The 18,434-nt window shown below is 37.4% G+C and overlaps 2 protein-coding genes across 2 annotated transcripts in view; both read right to left on the reverse strand.

The window, feature by feature from the left end:
• ARAP2 (ArfGAP with RhoGAP domain, ankyrin repeat and PH domain 2) overlaps positions 1 to 8,041 on the reverse strand; it is a 116,314-nt gene extending 108,273 nt beyond the window's left edge. Inside the window, exons 1-3 of the mRNA XM_062618779.1 lie at positions 6,978 to 8,041; positions 1,168 to 1,238; positions 158 to 237 (exon numbers count right to left, since the gene is read on the reverse strand). Coding sequence (XP_062474763.1) covers positions 158 to 237; positions 1,168 to 1,238; positions 6,978 to 7,882 — 1,056 coding nt within the window. The 5' untranslated portion in view covers positions 7,883 to 8,041. The remainder of the gene's footprint in view (positions 1 to 157; positions 238 to 1,167; positions 1,239 to 6,977) is intronic.
• LOC134163689 (uncharacterized) overlaps positions 1 to 18,434 on the reverse strand; it is a 360,084-nt gene that overhangs the window by 178,272 nt on the left and 163,378 nt on the right. The window lies entirely within an intron of this gene.

An 18,434-nucleotide genomic window follows, 5' to 3' on the forward strand; every position in this document is an offset into this window, starting at 1 on the left:
CAGCATAATGTGCATTTCAAGATTAAGGAAATTCACTAGTCCACAAATATTTACACTATATGTACCTAAAGACAGAGAAGGTACTGGGCAATATAAAACACATAACATGAAGTTTAAAGTGAAGATAGACCATTTATATTAAGACTTCTCAACTTACTATAGCATCTTTAGGGTTGTCACAAATAAAGGTTTCCCCATATGGAGAGATAATGGGTGGCTTTTCTACTGTGAAAGTTTCTAAAAGCAAAAAAAAAAAAAAAATATACCAAGTCATACAGTGCAATGCTTTATTAAAGTACTAATAAAATCAACCAGGACACATGTTTTTTTCCTTTGGATCTGTTTTTCAAAAAAATTTTGAAGAACAAAAAATAATTTCCCATTCCTAATGAACTCCAGACATCTTCTTTCCTCTCAGACACTACCTACTAAAACACTACTACTATTACTATGGAGCTTGGATATGACTTGCATACATGCGTTTTCTTCTTTCCTACCCTGCATCTAGTTAAAAAGACAAAAAACTTTTATTGCATGTATTTAGGAGCAATAGCTCAAGTGTTCTTTATTCTCACTTAAAGTAACCAAAACAAACAAAACCCCCCACAAAACCTCATTTGTGCACAAGCTTCATTTTCACACCCAGTATTTCCTTTAAATTAATATGTGTAACTTCAAACAAGACATGCCTTCAGAATATGAAAGAACTTTTGTTTACAACTGACTGCACAAGACTTCTAAACTCTTCCAGTAAAATATTTAATACAATTTATTTCCTGATATTTCCTGGAGCTATGAGCACTAACAAATTGGGCAGCGTTTGTCAGGAATACACGCCTTACAGCTGTCAAAAGAGCTAACTCTTAAAAAATATCTGAATCTAACCTTAGAAACTCAAAATACTGCAGTCTAAAAAAGGATATTAAAATAAATGAGGTTGAAAGATTGGATTTTCTTATTTTCATTAGTTCAGAAAAAAAAAACCCTAAGCAAAAATGTAAAAGTGGCTATATATTCTGCTATAACATACATCACCTTTTTCCAGACCTTCTAAATGCCCAATAGTTCTTAAAATAAGCAAGTCTATACAAATTCTAGAAAACTTCTGGCCCAAGGTTTCCTTATCCTCAATATTCAAGATGTTAAGTATCAGCATGCTTAACTCACTGTTCTGTGAAATTTGCCTCCCGGTGCAAGAAAACTTTACAAGACCCACATTTCTTCTTTTCTGAAGGGAACTTGAACAAAACAAAGCACAAAACGAAAACATTAAGTTAAATTTTGCAGAAACGGCAAAAAAAACATCTCATACATTTAAAATTATTAAAATTATATACAAATACAGAAATAGTTAATTTTAAGTCTTGGGAAAATTTCCCGTTTAATTTAGAAGTCATCCAACCAGGCGTTCTCCTCCCTTTATGACACTGAATACTTCTCTGATCCTAGCATGCATCCTCAGTTTGGGTGTCTTGTTTTGAATTGACCTTATGATGCATTTAGATCGCTGGGAAGCATGGAGATCCCCTACTCTTCTCCCATCCTTTACCACTGATTGTTAATGACTATATTTAAAGAAAGATGGAATATAAAAGTCTAATCTAACATTTAGCTCAAAAGGAGCCTGGTCACGGGAATAAAGACAAAACACTCTCATCCAGTGAACACAAAAAAAAAAAAAAAAAGCTGTAAAGTTTGATTTCCTCAGGTACTCTATCCTTCAAAGCTAAATATATATTAAAAATATCAATATTCCTGACTTTTGTTTCCCCACTTAACATACAGAGAATTTTTTTTTCTTTTAAATTTAGCTATATTCCAATCTTTAGAAACACTGTCTCATTAAGTCCATGCTGAATTACTCCATATTACAAGCGGATGTTTCTCAATGACAGAAGGCATACATTTCTGCTCTTTCATATCACTTTTAATTCATGCCTAAATCTGCTCCAAATTATTAGAGTTCAAGACAGAAGCCACACTTTAAAAAGCTATTTGGTATCACAAAAGTTATCCAAGTTGTATCAATTAAGTTCCACAATGATATTTTGTAAAGTCATAGGTTAATAAAACAGAGAGTGAGTTTAGCCAGTGGAGGTGGGTAATGGCCTAGGTATCATACACAATTATTTACTTTCCAAAGCTATAATTACAAAAAATAAACACTTTAAAAATCTGTTTCTCCATATATTTTACTAAAATTGATCCAGTTATATCTTTTTTTAAGCTACATTAGCAAACTAACTTCATGCATTTGTAGTAACTTAATTTTAAAGAACCTGGTATGTTGACAGAAACACAAAAAAAAAGGAAAGAAAAAACCACACATAAAACAACCAAAACCGAACCAAACACACACCAAACTTTTTCAACACACACCACATCTTTTCTTGTTAGTTTGGTGGGTTTAAGGGTACTCATGGCATTAATATAAATCAGAGGTACAGATAATATTATAGTTCCATTCTTATGTAAAGCAGTGAGTCATTAGCTTAGTTTTAGGGTGGATGGATTTAAAAGTGAGTAATGGCAACGGCAACAGCTGAAGATAAATTCACCAGGAAATGAAAAATAACAATCATCTCACAAAGACCTGCTTTTTTTTTTTCATTCATGTATTTTTCAGGACTTGGGTACTCTTTTTTTGATTAGATACTTACATATATGTATACATGTCAAGAAAACGTGCTAATAAGCAAACTACAGTCTTTTTCTCATCCCCACAATCAAAATAAGACCTTTCTGTGATTTTTGGAAAACGAAGTTCTAACTTATGTCAAGTGAAAACTATCTCAAGCTATAAAATAAATGAAGCAAGTTTATTAATAATATGTGCTTGAAAGATTAGAACAAACAACATAGAGTGCAAGCTACAAAATTACAGCAATTTGTCAATGCTCAACAGAACAGTTACCTATTGTACGAACTGTATATCAGAATTAAAAGACAGAAAATGAAGACTTCATTGGGGGCAAATAAGAGTGGAAGAACTACACCAATCTATAACTTCTCTTAACCACTTCTAAAACCTAATACTTCTTCAGGTTAATTATCTTCTTTATTTTGCTCTTTAAAGTAGGGTTAGCACAATCTCAAAGTGCACCTATTTTACAAATATATAATAATAGTTTCAATTAAATTATCACTTTTGTTACAACTGTGGAGATTAAGACCCACTATTTCCATATGTTAAGAGGTACTGGATGTTGCTTAGGCTGCATAGGCTTCTCAATCACCTTTTCCTTACACATAAACAGGATGAAAGGGAGTGATGAGGCAGCAAATGGTCTTGCTAAAGGCTGAGAGACTGGAAAGGTGAGAGCTTTGCACTGGGTTGAACTGTTTCATTCAATACACTCCTGTCACCTCCCAAATAAAGCACGGGAGAGAGGTCAGCTCAAGGAGTCAGTCTTTGCAGGCATTCATCTGCTGAGTGTTTAAAATGAATGAAGCTTCTGTGTTCAAACTCATTCAAAACATGTTTTCCTTTCTATGTATCTGAAAGTCTAACCCTCCGACAATGCAAATGTGTAAAAGCGCTATAACATGTTGTGTTAGAGCTTTGGAGTTCATAGACAACTCGCAGAGGCAAATTAATGGTGATGCCTGATCACAGGAAAAGAGAGGGCACAGCTTCCCGCTCCTAAAATGTTTGCTTTGTGTGACAGAACAGAGTAGAGAGACACCAGCCTGGGCACCTCATTAGCAATCTTGACCACTTCCATGTTAAGAAAGGAAGTCTGAATTTCAACCACAGGATCTGCCAGCTGCAGGAAACAAATAATGCCTGGTCAGACCAAGCATTACCCATTTTATTTATTCATATTTTCCCCCAAATGCAGCCTGTTTTCCAGAATTATTTTTTCTTATTTATCTTAATAAAGAATCAGAGCAATCCCACACCAAGTAACAAAGTTGGGGGATACAAAAAATCTAAAGAGTTCATCAGCATGAAATTTTATCTGTGTAGTATTTTGTATAATCAACAGGTCTACCATGTTATGTATCTGCTTTGAAAAGCCTGCTGCTCTGAATTATGCAATAGTGGTTTGTTTCACCTGACTGCTAATGACATGAGTCAAAGCATCCAAAGCCTCTAAAACTGTATCTATTCTTTTACTATCCTTAATCTTCCACTAAAGGTATGTCAGTGGTCAGCTCCATCCACTGCATTACTTTTATTATTTTGTCTTATGAAAGCCCCAGTTTTTCACTCATGTCAGTATGGAAGAAGTCACTTACACCAAAAGTATCAAGAGGATGAAACTTCCAATCCACTGTATTTAACCCTCTGTTCTGTTCCACAACATGACCGGGGAGCAATATTAAAAAATTTAGACTTAAATACACTTACCAGCTGACAGCATGGTTTGTTACAGGCAAAAGGCAGGAGAACAAGTGAAGCACAGGGAAGGAAGTAAAATTGCAAGTGAGGCACACACATTATTAGTAATAAAAAGGGACACAGTCACAACACTAGAGGGCATAGGGACACCCACTGCGTGAACTTTTTGTGCTAGAAGATACATAGGAGATGAGAAAAGCGCTTCCTTGCATAAAAATTTATCACCAATATCCGTGAACGACTAGAAGGAAATGTTGATTTTCTCAGAAAACTTGAGCAGGATTTCTCTGCCTCTATGGAAAAGCCTTCATACAACGTCATAAGGATGAAACCAGCACCTATCAATAAAAATCAGTTGAGTCTATACAATCTGTAAGACAGACATGATCTTTCCCAAGGTTAAAGATGCTGCAAGCTGCCATTACAGAGTTCTGTATTAACTCTTGGTCTCTAAAAAAATACCCAGGTAGGTTATAAAGAATAATTTTGTGAAGTTTAAGTTCTGTTTTGAAGTTCTGGTTTATCTTGTCAGATAGACTGCTACTTGTCTTACAGGATTTCCATACTGTTATAACTGGAGCATAAAGATGAAGAAAATAAGCTGGAGCTCACAAATCAAAATAATGCGCAATGAAGTCAGTGACCCAGTCACATATCAATCACTATTAGACTGGGATTTGGAGGATTTACTTCAATGGTGGGAAGATTACAAATATGGCATATTGTCTCTACTGAATTATCGTTTCTCAAAAGACATTAGAAATACTCTTAGTAGCTAGTTATTGTTTTCTTTTAGGATGAGATTCCCATTTCAGCTCAGCAGGAATACCTTTATTATATGAAGAAGGGATAATGACTCTACAAAAGTTAATATAAAGCTACTCCTCTCTGAAAGATGTTTATATTTAAGTTTCAATAAGCACAATATTTGCATATATAGAAGGCACTGATTAAACATCTTTTTAGGGCATGCAAAAATCTCTTAACTGTTGAGAAAAAGAAAAAAAAAAATCTTTGCCTCTCCATTTCCTCACTCAAATTGTGTTATAACATTTACTACTGACTTCTTTCAATAATCTAAAAGAAACTTACAAATGCTGGGGAAACAGCATTTAAGGCATGTATAAACTTGCTAATAATGTTTCTAACTGCTAAGATATGCAGATGAAAATGACAAGCTCAATACAAAACATTCTCAGACATGTCCCTTCCAGGCATAACTAGTGGTTTAAAAAAAAAAAATTTTACTAAAAAAAGTGCAATCTAATGATTTGGATCTGTCTACAGCAACAAAGTTCTGTATATGCCTTTGCAAGGATTTTTTTTTTTCTCTGTTTAAGACACTCCACCAGCATGATGAGTATAGTTAATAGAATGATCATACAGTTAACAAAACCAAAAATATTACAAGTTAATCTGTGAGAAGATATTCTTTGTTTACATAGCCTATAATACTGTTATCAACAACATTCAGTGTCAGTTATTTTTTAACATTCAAACAATATTTCTTTTATTAAGACAGGCCTGGAATTAAATTCTAGTACCAGACATCTTCCTCTACATTCCATCATATTTTTGCAAGACAAGCTACAAGAATTAATGCTTATTCAAGACAGTAAGAGCTACTAGTTTAGAAATCAATAAGAACCATCTCAAAGACAGCCCTTGCTTAAACCTCAGTATAATTTCCTCCTCCACAAAATTACCCATGTAATTTAAAACCAAAAAAAAAACCGCCACCCATATTTACACATAAATTTTATGTGGGTTAAGGCTAAGACTGAAGATTTTTATGCAGTCATCTTGTTAATCCAATGCGTGCAATCATATCAGATACATCCTGCTTTGTTTAGGGGATGGCTATACCATACAATGCACAAAGCAGACAAGAATTCTCTAAAATTTTCACCATTTTTTAGATAAAACTACATTAATGCAGTACATAAAACTTGCTAGATCTTTCCTGTAAGTTACATATATAATAGCCCTGTATTTTCCAAGAACAGCATCTCTTGAAAGGTACAAACTTAAAAATTACAAAGATACACCCTGAAAACTTGTGTTTCACCACAGCTGTTGTCTCATCATAAAAATGGATTTTTACATTTAAGGGTAAGTTTTAGCCTCCTGAATTCACCATTTTGTCACCATTTTCCTGTAATGGATTAGAATTTCACCAGAAACCCTGTAACTAAGGTCTAAAGTTATTAGTAATGTTTTGGTTTGGACTAGATTCAACAGTTTTTTTCTATTATTTTTCAATCTTTGTTTTGTAAAACTTGCATATTTCCATTCTTCCTTACCAGCATGAAGTTTAAAAAATGCTTGATACAGATAATGCTTTTTAGCAAGGATTATACCTAAACTGAGAAAGATTTCTTTCTTTGAAAGTGAGCAGACACAAAGATAAGTAAATACCGCTCTAAAATTTCCCTTTACACTCACATTTCTGCTTTCAACTTGCACTGAAACTTAATTCTCCTTTAGTTAACTTGGCAACATTCAGTGTATTTACAGCACACAAAAAAAAAAAAAAACAACAAAAATAAAAAAGACAAAAAACCTGCAAGAAACCCCAAATTATAATTTCTACAATGATAGTGATTCTTCATTAGAAAGAAACAGCCGTTACCTTGATGAAATGTGAACTTTACTTGATTCAGGAATTTCTGGTACAGGTCGATGCCTTAATATAAAAGAGCGGCTTGCTCTTGGAAATACTTTCATACAGTTTTTCGTGTAAGAATCATACAAATCATTGTCTATCATTTCTCCTTTAAACTTATAGAATGGAAAATCTGGCTTACTATCAGATATATCACCCTCATCTGCAAACACAGAATGTTTGTTTTCGTTGTCTTTTGTCTCACATGACTGAGCAAATGAAGGAGGATCACGAATTACCAAACAGCCAGCCAAGTGCTCACCACCTTGGTATGCAGCAGATTCTTCCAGTGATTGATCTGGCTGAATATTTGTCTTCATATTTCCAGCTTGACTGACAGCTTTCAGTATGCTGCCTGAATTCTGATATAAACTAGGAAAATCCAAATTTTTAAAGCCATCATTGTTTGCCTCTGGTATGTGTTGCTCTGCAAGTTCAAACTTTTCTTTATCATTGTAAGGTTTATTAAGAATTTGTTCTGACAATGTTGCAGGAATCAAGCTAGTCTCCTCTACATTTGCACTGCTTAGTGGAGACTCCTGAACTGAGGATGAATAGTGCTTCTCTTCTAAAACTTTCAGGTCTTTGCATTTTAGATTTTCACAGAAAAGATCATTCTCTTGCATTCTTGAAAGAGCAGCATCTAATTGCTTCAGAATCCTTCTGCGGTGACCTGTAGGCAACACTCCCATTTCCTGAAGTACACTGTTACTTATTCCCACACAATCTGTCACAATATTATAGCCATGTTCTTTAAAGTTTGGAAGATACTGCCCCAAGTTAATGTTGACCAAGAACTCTTCAATATCAGTGCCACTGCCTGTGGACGACATGATGGCAGCTTCATTCCGACTACTGCCCCACACCGTCATGTAGGAATAGAGTCAGGATGTGCACATATTCATCAGCAACAAAGCTCTCTAAATATGGTGTCAGCCAGCCAATGAAAAATATTTGTTTCTTCAAGACACTTTATATTTCTCCAGTCCAAGCTGATTTTTTTCTTTGTAAAGACTGCAATCCTATGGAAAAGAAAAAGGGTGTTAAAAAAATTCCCACCTGAATTCACATTAATCTTGGGTTAAATTCTGAAGGCTCCACGTCATTTGTACAGTGATATTTTTAAATTGCTTATATATGAAAATTTCAAGGAGGGCAAAACCTCTCCATCCTTTTATCTTGGCCTGTATAGAGAGAATAGAGAAATGAAAGTCTTAACTCAGCACGTCATACAGTCTTAAAACATATAATCCTAGAACATGAACGGTTAAGAAATGAACCACTTACCTACACACATATTCTTATTACATGGTACTTGGATAGAAGGGGGAGAAAGAGTCATCCAAGACCAGCTCTGGAACCTAAAGCTTTCCTACTCCCACACAAGCACCAATTAACTACCAGATACGGCTTCAACTTCCTTACCTTCCGAGCCTTAAACTTTTTTTTAGCAGAGAAAGACACTTCAAAGGGGAAAAGGATAAATGACTGGTTAGAGCACTCTATGTGATCTATGGGTTCAAACCCTCTTCAACCAAGAATCAAACTGAACAAGTATCACAACCAATAGCTTACAAAGGTAGAATCACTTCTGAGTATGTTGGAGGATGGTGAGAGGAGTGCCTTACTTGTTTAAGTAACTGGTCAAAAAGCCATGGTTGTGATCAAAATACATCCTGAAGATCAGACCCTTCAAAGAACTGTCATGAGAAAAAACAGGAAACAGGTAACTACTAGGTTTTCAACTCAGTCAAGGAAGCAGTTTTCCCTTAGGCACAATCAGTAGCAGAGCCATAACCCCAAAGGCAAGTTCTGGCCTTCACACTATAGACATTTGGTATCTTAAGTGCCCATGACAGTTTTTCCTCAGTATTTTCCAACTCAGCTCTTACACTACTCAGATTCCACCTATTTTGAGTTTTTCAAGGCCATAACCAAATTCATGATTTGCAAAATCCAAAGCAGACAGAGAAGCTACTATTCTGAAGGTGTCTGCGACAATCTGAAATCACATTTCTTTAAAGAAGGTTTAAGATCAGCAGCAGTCAACAAGTTTTTTCACCTCCCTCTTCCTGTATAAAGAGCAATTTGGCCTTAGGGAAACCTGTCGACTGTAGAAGCTGTGCTGGCATGCAGGTACTAGCCTTAAGCAGCCTAGAAAAGAAACAACAGCTTCAGTAGAACAGAGTAAGACTTAAGTAGCAATTAGAAAGAAATCATTTGCCCAGAACATATCCATGGTAATAGGCATTGATACTGTATTCTCCAAAATATTTCCTGACAAAAAGGACACTACTTATGATCTAGAACTGAAGCTCAAAAGATTGCCTATTTTTGTATCACATCAATTCCTCCAATAAAGGATAAAACTTTTTTCTTTAAGATTTCCCCAACAACTTTTGAACTAAGCTGTTATTCAGAAAATGAATTATTAAATAACTCAATCACTAGAAATCTTTTCCTGCAAAATTCTGCATATATCTTTATTATTCCCACACCTCCAAAATTAAAAAAAAAAAAAAAAAGAAATATCCCAGAGGAAAAAAAAAACCTTTATACTTAAACCATATACATATATATATGTGACATGAGAAAAAAAAAAAAATAACAAACCTGTAATTTTCTGGAAGACATAAAAATCAACACAGCACTATAAATGCTACATTCCTTAAAGTAAGCCGTTGGATTAACTTCATTTTGGGGCAATATTTTTAACAGCTTTGATCACTGTCCACAAGTCTGAGAATTAACTTATTATCCTGAATATGAAATTCATACAATTAAAACTTTTTAGGCAGACAACTCTTTAGGCCAATCAGATATAACCTCTCAAGAGAAAAGTTTGTTAGGGAGTTAACCCTCATTAAAAGATTTCCAAGTCATTTAAATACAAAAAAGCCTTAGATTGAGCTGAACTGATTAACAATCAGCTTCTAGATTTAAGTTTGTCCTTTCCCAATCTGTGTACTTATCTAAAGATTCCCCATTCCTTTAAAAATTTCAGACATCAGCATTTCCTCAAGCTTTTCACATAAGCCCCTAGCCATAAAAGATAAAATTCAACTGTATGGCCTCCACCCATCTCTAAACTCTGAACAATACAACTATAAATACATAGTCTTTTAAGAAGCTGAATATATATTCTGAATACAGAATGAGAAATAATTAGTACAGAATGGTCAAAAAGTATCACAGGCACTATTTCTGCCAGAGAATAGTCCTTCATGTATCCATTAATAAAAAACAAACAAAAAAAAACACAACAAAAAAAACACACAACGAAACCCCCCATGATCAAGTATATAAACCCTCTACAATATTAGTGTATAAGTACTTTAAAGTTAGAGTTGTAATTGGTTATCTCAGCCATTTCCACCCTTCTTGGCAGCTGTAGGTTTCATACTGGTGTTTGGGTATTTTTTCCCCCAAGATGTTAGATTTTCAGACAGTATCATTTTCTCAATCCCTCCACCTTCAGCAGTAACAGAAGAGACACTTAGGAAAGTAGCTTTTAGGTGTATTTTACAAATAAATATATCTTTTTATATAAACATATATTTTTATGCACACACACACTCTTTTCAGTATCTAAATACCGATTTTTCTACATATGTTGCCCACACCTTATTTTGGAACCACTCCAACGTTGTTACTTCAGGAACTCAAATAGCTATGTATCCGCAGGTATGCATATCCTAACCCATCTTCATAGAAGATCATATTTCTCACAGTTATTTTCAACCCATTTCAGCTATTCAGACCCTAACCCACCCACATAAAGATGCAGAGGATTGCCTAGCACTGAACAAACATTGTCTCCAAATTTGCAAAAGCCATTACTTTTTGTAGTGTATTTTATAAATTAAATGTAGCAGACTGCAAAAGGAAAAACCTGCTAGCTGAGAAGACATTTTGACTGCAAAATGGCAGAACTGCTAGAAGGTGAAGCCCAAGCCATTTTCTGTTTCTGTACTCCTCTATGGCAGAAGCTATCAATGCATCTATCCGGATTTATGAAGATGCGCTATAGATCTGGCCTAGCTACACAGGCAGTTGGATACCAGCAAGTTCAGAGTCCCATATGTTTCGTGCATCTGAGCAAAGGGTTACACTGATGCCAGTTTTGGTTTGACTATTCAGGAGAAGGTCGAATAACAGCTAAACAAATCCACACACACTGGTGAATGTTTGTATCGCAGACTACAAGATAAACATTGACTCCTTACTTACAGGAGTCAAACATTTACTCCTTTCTTACTCCTTTTACCCTTAATAAAGGCTTAAAACTCAGTAAGTATATGGAAAAACAGAACTCAAGGACTGACTTATCCAATATATATTAATCTACTTCAATGTAATTATTTTTTTAAATTTATATTAATCTCCACCATGGCTATAACTGCCAAGTAAGTCATAACAAAACCTAAAGAACGTTTGAACAGATAGGTAGTGCACACGTATGCTATATACATATTTATATGCTTACATTCACTTTCACAGCCAGATCTGTACCACTGCAAGATTAAATAGAAGTCTTCAACATTACTGCACATGGTACATCCTGTAAACCAAAACTTTTTCTCTCAGCAGCAAGGCAGAATAGAATCTTCCTACAGTATCTGATAGAAATAAATATCAAACAAGAGAATTAAAAAAAATAAAAATAAAAAAAAAGGACTTGGTCTTCATAGACTGGTTTGGGTTGGAAGGGACCTTAAGGACCACCTAGTTCTAACTTTCTACTAGGCCAGGTTGCTCCAAACCCCATCCAACCTGGCCTCAAACACAGGGTTAGCCTCGAACACTTGCAGATTTAGGGCATCCACAACTTCTTTTGTCAACCTGTTCATCTCACCACCCTAACAGTGAATTTTTTTCTCCTAATGTCTAATCTAAATCTCCCCTCTGTCAGATTAAAGCCATTACCACTTGTCCTGTCACCACATACCCTTGTAAAAGAAAGTCCCTCTTCATATTTTATTGTAGCCCCCCTTTAGGTACTGGAAGCTGCTCTAAGGTCCCCCCAGAGCCTTCTCCAGGCTGAATAAGCCCAAATCTTTCAACCTGTCTTCATAGGTGAGGTGCTCCAGCCCTCCTCTGGACCCACTCCAACTGGTCTATGTCCCTCTTGTGGTGGCGGACACAGGGCTGGACACAGTACTAAAGGTGGGGGTCTTGTTTAAATAAAGCTCATTCTTGCTCCACTATCACATTCTCCTATATAAGGTAACCATGACAAAAAGTTGTAATTCAACATGGTTGCTAAAAATGGGGAAATGCTATAGTGGTTATAAAAAAAAAAAAACAACCAACAACAAACAAACAAAAAACAACCCTTGCTTCTTAGAAGACATATGACAATTCCATTTTATAGAAATAAAGATAAAACATCCTAATTGCTATGTTGGAAAAACAGTATGAGGGAAACCATCTGGACTTTTTTTCCAAGAAAATATGTTTTGTCAGTGAATGAACTGCAATTTACATTGCATATCCCAAGCCCTATATAGGATCATTCAACTTTCCTTCATAGAAGATCATGTTTCTCCCAGTTACTTTCAAACTGGTTTTTATGGTCTTCCTATTCCCACCTTATGGAAGGTGCTTAAAAAAGGAGGTACAACAACTCAGTGTGGTGTAACAATTCTTTTTGTTTCACTAGAAGTGACTGCTAAATACCAAAGAAAAATGAAAACATTGGTACAGACAAACAGACATAACTCTTAGAACATTATCTCACATGGAGGGTAAGAACCTGCATCTAACGTTCTACGATTCTTCCCTTCTATGATTTTCAAGTTAAAAGTCAAGACAACACTGAACATAGACAAATTCTGTTCAAGCAAGCAATCCAACTTTTAATAATGAAATGTGTGAACAGTAGGGTACAGCTGAATATAGAAACACGCAACTGAGATTTTTCATCTTTTTTTTAAGATCACTACAGATATTAGCCTGAAGAAAGCGTCAAACCTTTAGAAGTGCATGGCAAGATAATCACACTTTAAGCAATTGGACCAAGAAATACAAGCAAGTTCAGGCCTGCTCACAGCTTCTGGTAAACCACATACTAGATTAAGATCCAAATACACAGGTAATAAACCCAAAACAAGACAAAAAAACACTACAACAGGATTTACCATAGAGCAGAATAAAATCTGCCAGTAGATAATTTAATCTTCCTATTGTACTTGACTACATAGGAACTGACAGATTAACGGGCCTAGAAAACATTGTAGATCATTTAAGATCTTCCCATAAATCTACATAATTGCAATCAGCATACTGACTGTACACTTAAAAAAAAGAAAAAAAAAATCCCTCAAATGACCTTTTTAAAGTGATTACTCACGGAATTAACTTTTGAGTCAACTCAGAGCAAGACAACTGATTGAAACAATTCCAGTAGAACTGTTCCCCTTCCAAATGCAAGAAAGTTACTAAGTGTAGTTCAACACAGTGGATAATTATGAAATACCTTTAATCACATCCTCTGTCAAAATGTTTCTGTCATTTTGGATTGTGTTTTGGGGGGAGTTTGTTACGTTTTCTTTTTTTCTTTTTTTTCAGAACATTTCTCTTTCAGAGAAATGCTCGGCCACCTTTCCTACCTCAGAGTCAAGCCTCATACTGCAAGAAATTCCAGTGGAACAACTTGCAGTCGCTAGAGTAAGGCACAGCATGCCATGAAGCAGCAAGCAGAAAGTGAATTTGGTTAAGAACACTCTAGCAAACTGTTGTATCATTCACTTGGCCTCTTCTATCCAGTACATCCTTGCGGCTCTTTGACTTTCCCAAAACAAACCACTCATTTTCTGGTAATATTTCCGGTAATATACCGGCAGCTACGGAGAAGTCTGTGTCTAACTCTACAAAAACAACCTGGAGAGTAAATAAATAAAACAGTAACGATGTGCTGTGTCCTTAGTATGACATTTACATACAGACCGTTAAAATAAGCTAAAAAACAAATCAAACAAGAAAAAAGAAAACCTAACACGAGAGAAATACACGCCTTGCTTTCTATTTGCCTACGAGCTATTTCTTGTCAGTTCCCAACTCTGGTATCTGAGGCTGATCTGAGCCATGCCCTGCACCAAACCCCTTGGCCTCACCCCAGAACTCGCCACCACTTTCAAGTCCCTCTCCAGCAGAGCGCTTCGCGCTGGCTGCATCTCTTCCAGCGGGACCGGGACCTCCACAGTCACACAGCACCAGCCCACGGTGAAGCGCCGTGCCCGGCGCGGCGGTGCCCGGGAAGTCGCCCGCACAGGCCGCAGCGCACAGGGCAGTGGCCAGGCAGCCTTGCCCTCTGCCTCGCGACCCGCGCACCCCGCCGAGGCTGCCTTACCTCTGGTAAAGAGCAGCAGGAAAGGAGGAGCGGGACAGAGGGAAAAGAGCAGCACTTCAGGTGGCTTCAGCCCGCTCTCTCCACTCGCTCACTTTCTTTCTTGCTCTCTTTCTCTTCTTCCTTCCTGCCTCCCCACCCCCGCGCTGCTCCCCGCCAAGCCGCACCCGTGACGCAGAGCTCCTACCCTCCCTCCCCTTCGCTCCGGCAGGAGGCGGCCGCACCTGGGCGCGGGCGAAAAACGCCTTCTGCTCCGCGCCCCTCCACGCCGCCGCTCCGCGCATGGGCCGCCTGGGCGGGTGCTCAGGGCGTGCTCGCCAGGCAGCATATTTCATGAGGGCTCAGGCCGCTTGCGGTCGCAAGCTTCGGCGCCGGGAGCGCCTGGTGCCTCAGCGCATCTCCTCGCATCGCAGACGTGTCTGTGTTTCCCCTCCCCGCTGAGCTGGCGCTTGGACTCCCAGTTCCCTCTTCTAGCTGGGAGCCGAGGGATTCCTGTCGACCCTCTCTGCTACCAAAGAGAGCCAAGCTCGGGGCAGGTGCGAGCGCGCAGTATTGCCTTAAGGTGATGCAGCTGTAGGGCGGTCACTTGTTCAAAAACTGTAGAAACAACCCACAAAAAACTAAGTTCTCAGTAATGCTTGTAACTTCCCCACATCTAGGAGCTCGTCTGTATCTGTGAATTAGTGTCACTCATATGAAACTAGCTTTTGTTACCCAAAATGAGACTGAAAAGTACTTTCATCTACTGTCAGTGTGCACGTACACCTTCTTCTAGGCATATCAGTTCTGATTTTCTTCTAATTAATTCCAGAAGGCTTACACTGTTTTAGCTGAAGCCAGAGGTCTGCCGCTGTTAAAGGAGACGAAGCAAAGATCTACTGAGGAAAAAGGTCTGAATTAAAGTGCTCATTTAGGAGCAAGTAAGCTAGGGTTCTTTTTCCTGCTTCAGAGACTGCTTACTACTACATGCTTAATACAGCCTAACTAATAGTCTGTTAAAAACTGTTGCTGCTCCAGTGTCAAAATGAAGTTTCAGGAGTACAATTTTGAATGTAAACAAGTGTTTCACTCTCCAACTCCCAGTCAAAACAAGTAGAAGTTTGAAGCTTGGCTTTACAGAGCCAATTCCATCAGTGCTCAAACACTTCTGAAAACGTTGTTCAAAGTCCTAATTACTAGATGCGTAAATACCAGTGTACCAAAACAATGCAGTTAATTTTACCTCCGAAACTTGCATTATGCAGGCAAATTCTGTGGCAAGGAAGTCCCACTCCATTGCAAACTTTTGTGTTTGCCTGTTTACATAACCAAAAGAAATGCATTATGCTCTTGCTTGACTTTTTTATTCATGCATTGGCAGAGTCTGGCTCAGTGTCATTTCCAGTTATTGACAAAGGGACCCCTGTGTTTTCAAACCAAGTTAGGGCACAGGTATGATCCATGTAAGCATACTAACACTCTTTTTGGTCATAGCCTTTCTGGATTGTAACCTAATGACTCACGGGGTCATCTGATCACAGATTTGCCTAAGATTTCCAGGTAAGCCTATCTTTCTTTTAGAACAGTAGGAATGCCAGTGAATGCTGACTTAGAAAAGGAATTTTAACCACAGTAACTTAAAATATTTGAAAGATTCACATCCTGTAAACAGCAAAAGACCTGCCCCCTTCGTAATGCTTACCTTGCCATCCACAGCCCCAGTTAATTGCCAGTTTACACAGGGCCAAATTTCTTTTTCCTGCAAGTCTTAAGGTGTAGTCACTGATTAATACCCTTGAGCTCTTCTTTCTTCTCAGTCAAGAAATGCTCAAGTCTTTCTATACAGTCCACGCTCCCTTCTCTTCCCACATGGTTTGCCCATGTGTGCGGGCCAGCAGCAGAGACAACTGGTAATGGTCCCTTCAGTGTTTGTCTTTAAAATAAATGTCAGTCTTAAACAAAACTCAGAAAGATTGCCTTCAGCACATTTGTACTTGGTGCAGTAGTAGCATCTCCCCTCAGAGCATAACATGACACTGCACCCTGACACACTTCCTAAACCAGAATTATAGTTACCTACTGTTCTTGACCACTATATGAGACCATAAGATCTGAGGTGTTTTGTTGTTTGGGGGTTTTGTTGTTTTTTTTTAGGGGGGCAGTGGGGTGTCAAGGAACAGAAGAAATAAGCATTAAATGTCTGAAAGACTTACTCGGTTGTGTTTGCATATTTCTGTTTGCATTATGTCCAGAAAAATTGCAGTATACACAAGTTCATTTTAAGCCATGATGTTATTTGGGGGGGTTACAGGGTTTTCTGGTCTTTTTGTGTATATCCAAATGAAGTTAACAGTATTAGGGAAACCTATATGCTTTTTAACTCTTTGTTAGAAATGAAGTAGCATAATTTATGAGATTCTAAGGAAGCTCTCAAGTCTGTGATTTAGATACAGCATGTAGCTCTTTGTCAGAGCATGGAACGGAAGCTTTTTACTACTTTTGAAAAAAAAAAAAATCTGATATAATTCAGAGATGACATAAGGCACAGTACTATTCTATGGCTTGTTGATGTTATTGAGTTTTGAAAATCTGCTGACAGGACAGAAAACTGCAGAGATTTTATTACCTGATAATTTCATCTTCCCTTGAGCTTCTCTGTTGCCATCATGAAACATGTTGGAATCATAGAATAGTTAGGGTTGGAAAGGACCTTAAGATCATCTAGTTCCAACACCCCTGCCATGGGCAGAGACATCTCACACTAAACCATATCACCCCAGGCTTCATCCAGCCTGGTCTTGAGCACTGCCAGGGATGGAGCATTCACAACCTCCCTGGGCAACCCATTCCAGTGCCTCACCACCCTAACAGGAAAAAATTTCCACCTTATATCCAATCTAAACTTCCCGTGTTTAAGTTTTAACCCGTTACCCCTTGTCCTGTCACTACAGTCCCTAATGAAGAGTCCATCCCCATTATCTTTAGTCAGTGAAGATAAAGTTTCAGTTTAGAAATTAATTATAAATAGAAGTTGCACGACTTTCACAACATCCTCTAAAAGGAAGACATAGAGCTTTTTGTCCGAAAATGCATTTGGCCATACAAGAATGTCATTCGTAGTGAACATTCTAAAATTTCCTTACAGCTCAGATTTATGGTTACAAAAACCTTTAAAAAAAAAACGTGTTTTCCAGGAACTGATATTGCCCTCATTATTTTTAGTATTCTCAGTCCATAGGAATAACCATGAAATTCTGTGTTTAATGGAAGATGTATCATGTAAACTGTATAGGAACTGGTCCTTGGAATATGAACCTACCCCAGATTTCCACACTTTGTGTGATTTGTCATAAGTCAGTGTAGATGTTTCCCACACTTTTTTATTGTTCATTAAGCTAGTAATGTAACTGATTCAAACTAGTCAGCCATTTTCCAGTTTTCAAATATTGTGACTTTTGGATGTTGTCTTTATAACTATGGATCAGTTCAACTTGCTGCATACTTACAGTATTTAGGAACTCCTAAATTAGCTGTACAAACAGCAAATTGATAAGATAGACTGGATGAAAAAACTACTATTCCTTCTTTTATGGATGGCCTACAAGTACCTCTGACATTTACACAAAGTTTCTCAGTTATCTAAAAATACAGAAGAACTGGTTTATTTGTGACTTTAAATGAGGTTATTTCTCTTTCTGCTGTAAAAATAGAGTCATAGAATCGTAGAATAGTTAAGATTGGAAAGGACCTTAAGATCATCTAGTTCCAACCCCACTGCCATGGGCAGGACACCTCACAGTAAACCATGCTACCCAAGACTCTGTCCAACCTGGCCTTGAACACTGCCAGAGATGGAGCATTCACAACTTCCTTCAGCAACCCGGTCCAGTGCCCCACCACCCTCACAGCAAAGAACTTCTTCCTTATATTTAACCTAAGCTTCCCCTGTTTAAGTTTGAACCTGTTAACCCTTGCACCTGTTTCCATTGAACACAGTCCAAACTAGCAAGGTCTAAGTTCCAAACTTGGTGTTCTGCAACCTTTTCAGTTTCATATGCTTCTCTTTAAAGCAGAGGTAATAAAAATGTCTCCACAGG

The sequence above is a fragment of the Pezoporus occidentalis genome, unplaced genomic scaffold (assembly GCF_034315485.1).
Source record: "Pezoporus occidentalis ecotype Australia unplaced genomic scaffold, CSIRO_AGI_Poc_V1 ctg203, whole genome shotgun sequence".
Taxonomy (NCBI): Eukaryota; Metazoa; Chordata; class Aves; order Psittaciformes; family Psittacidae; genus Pezoporus; species Pezoporus occidentalis.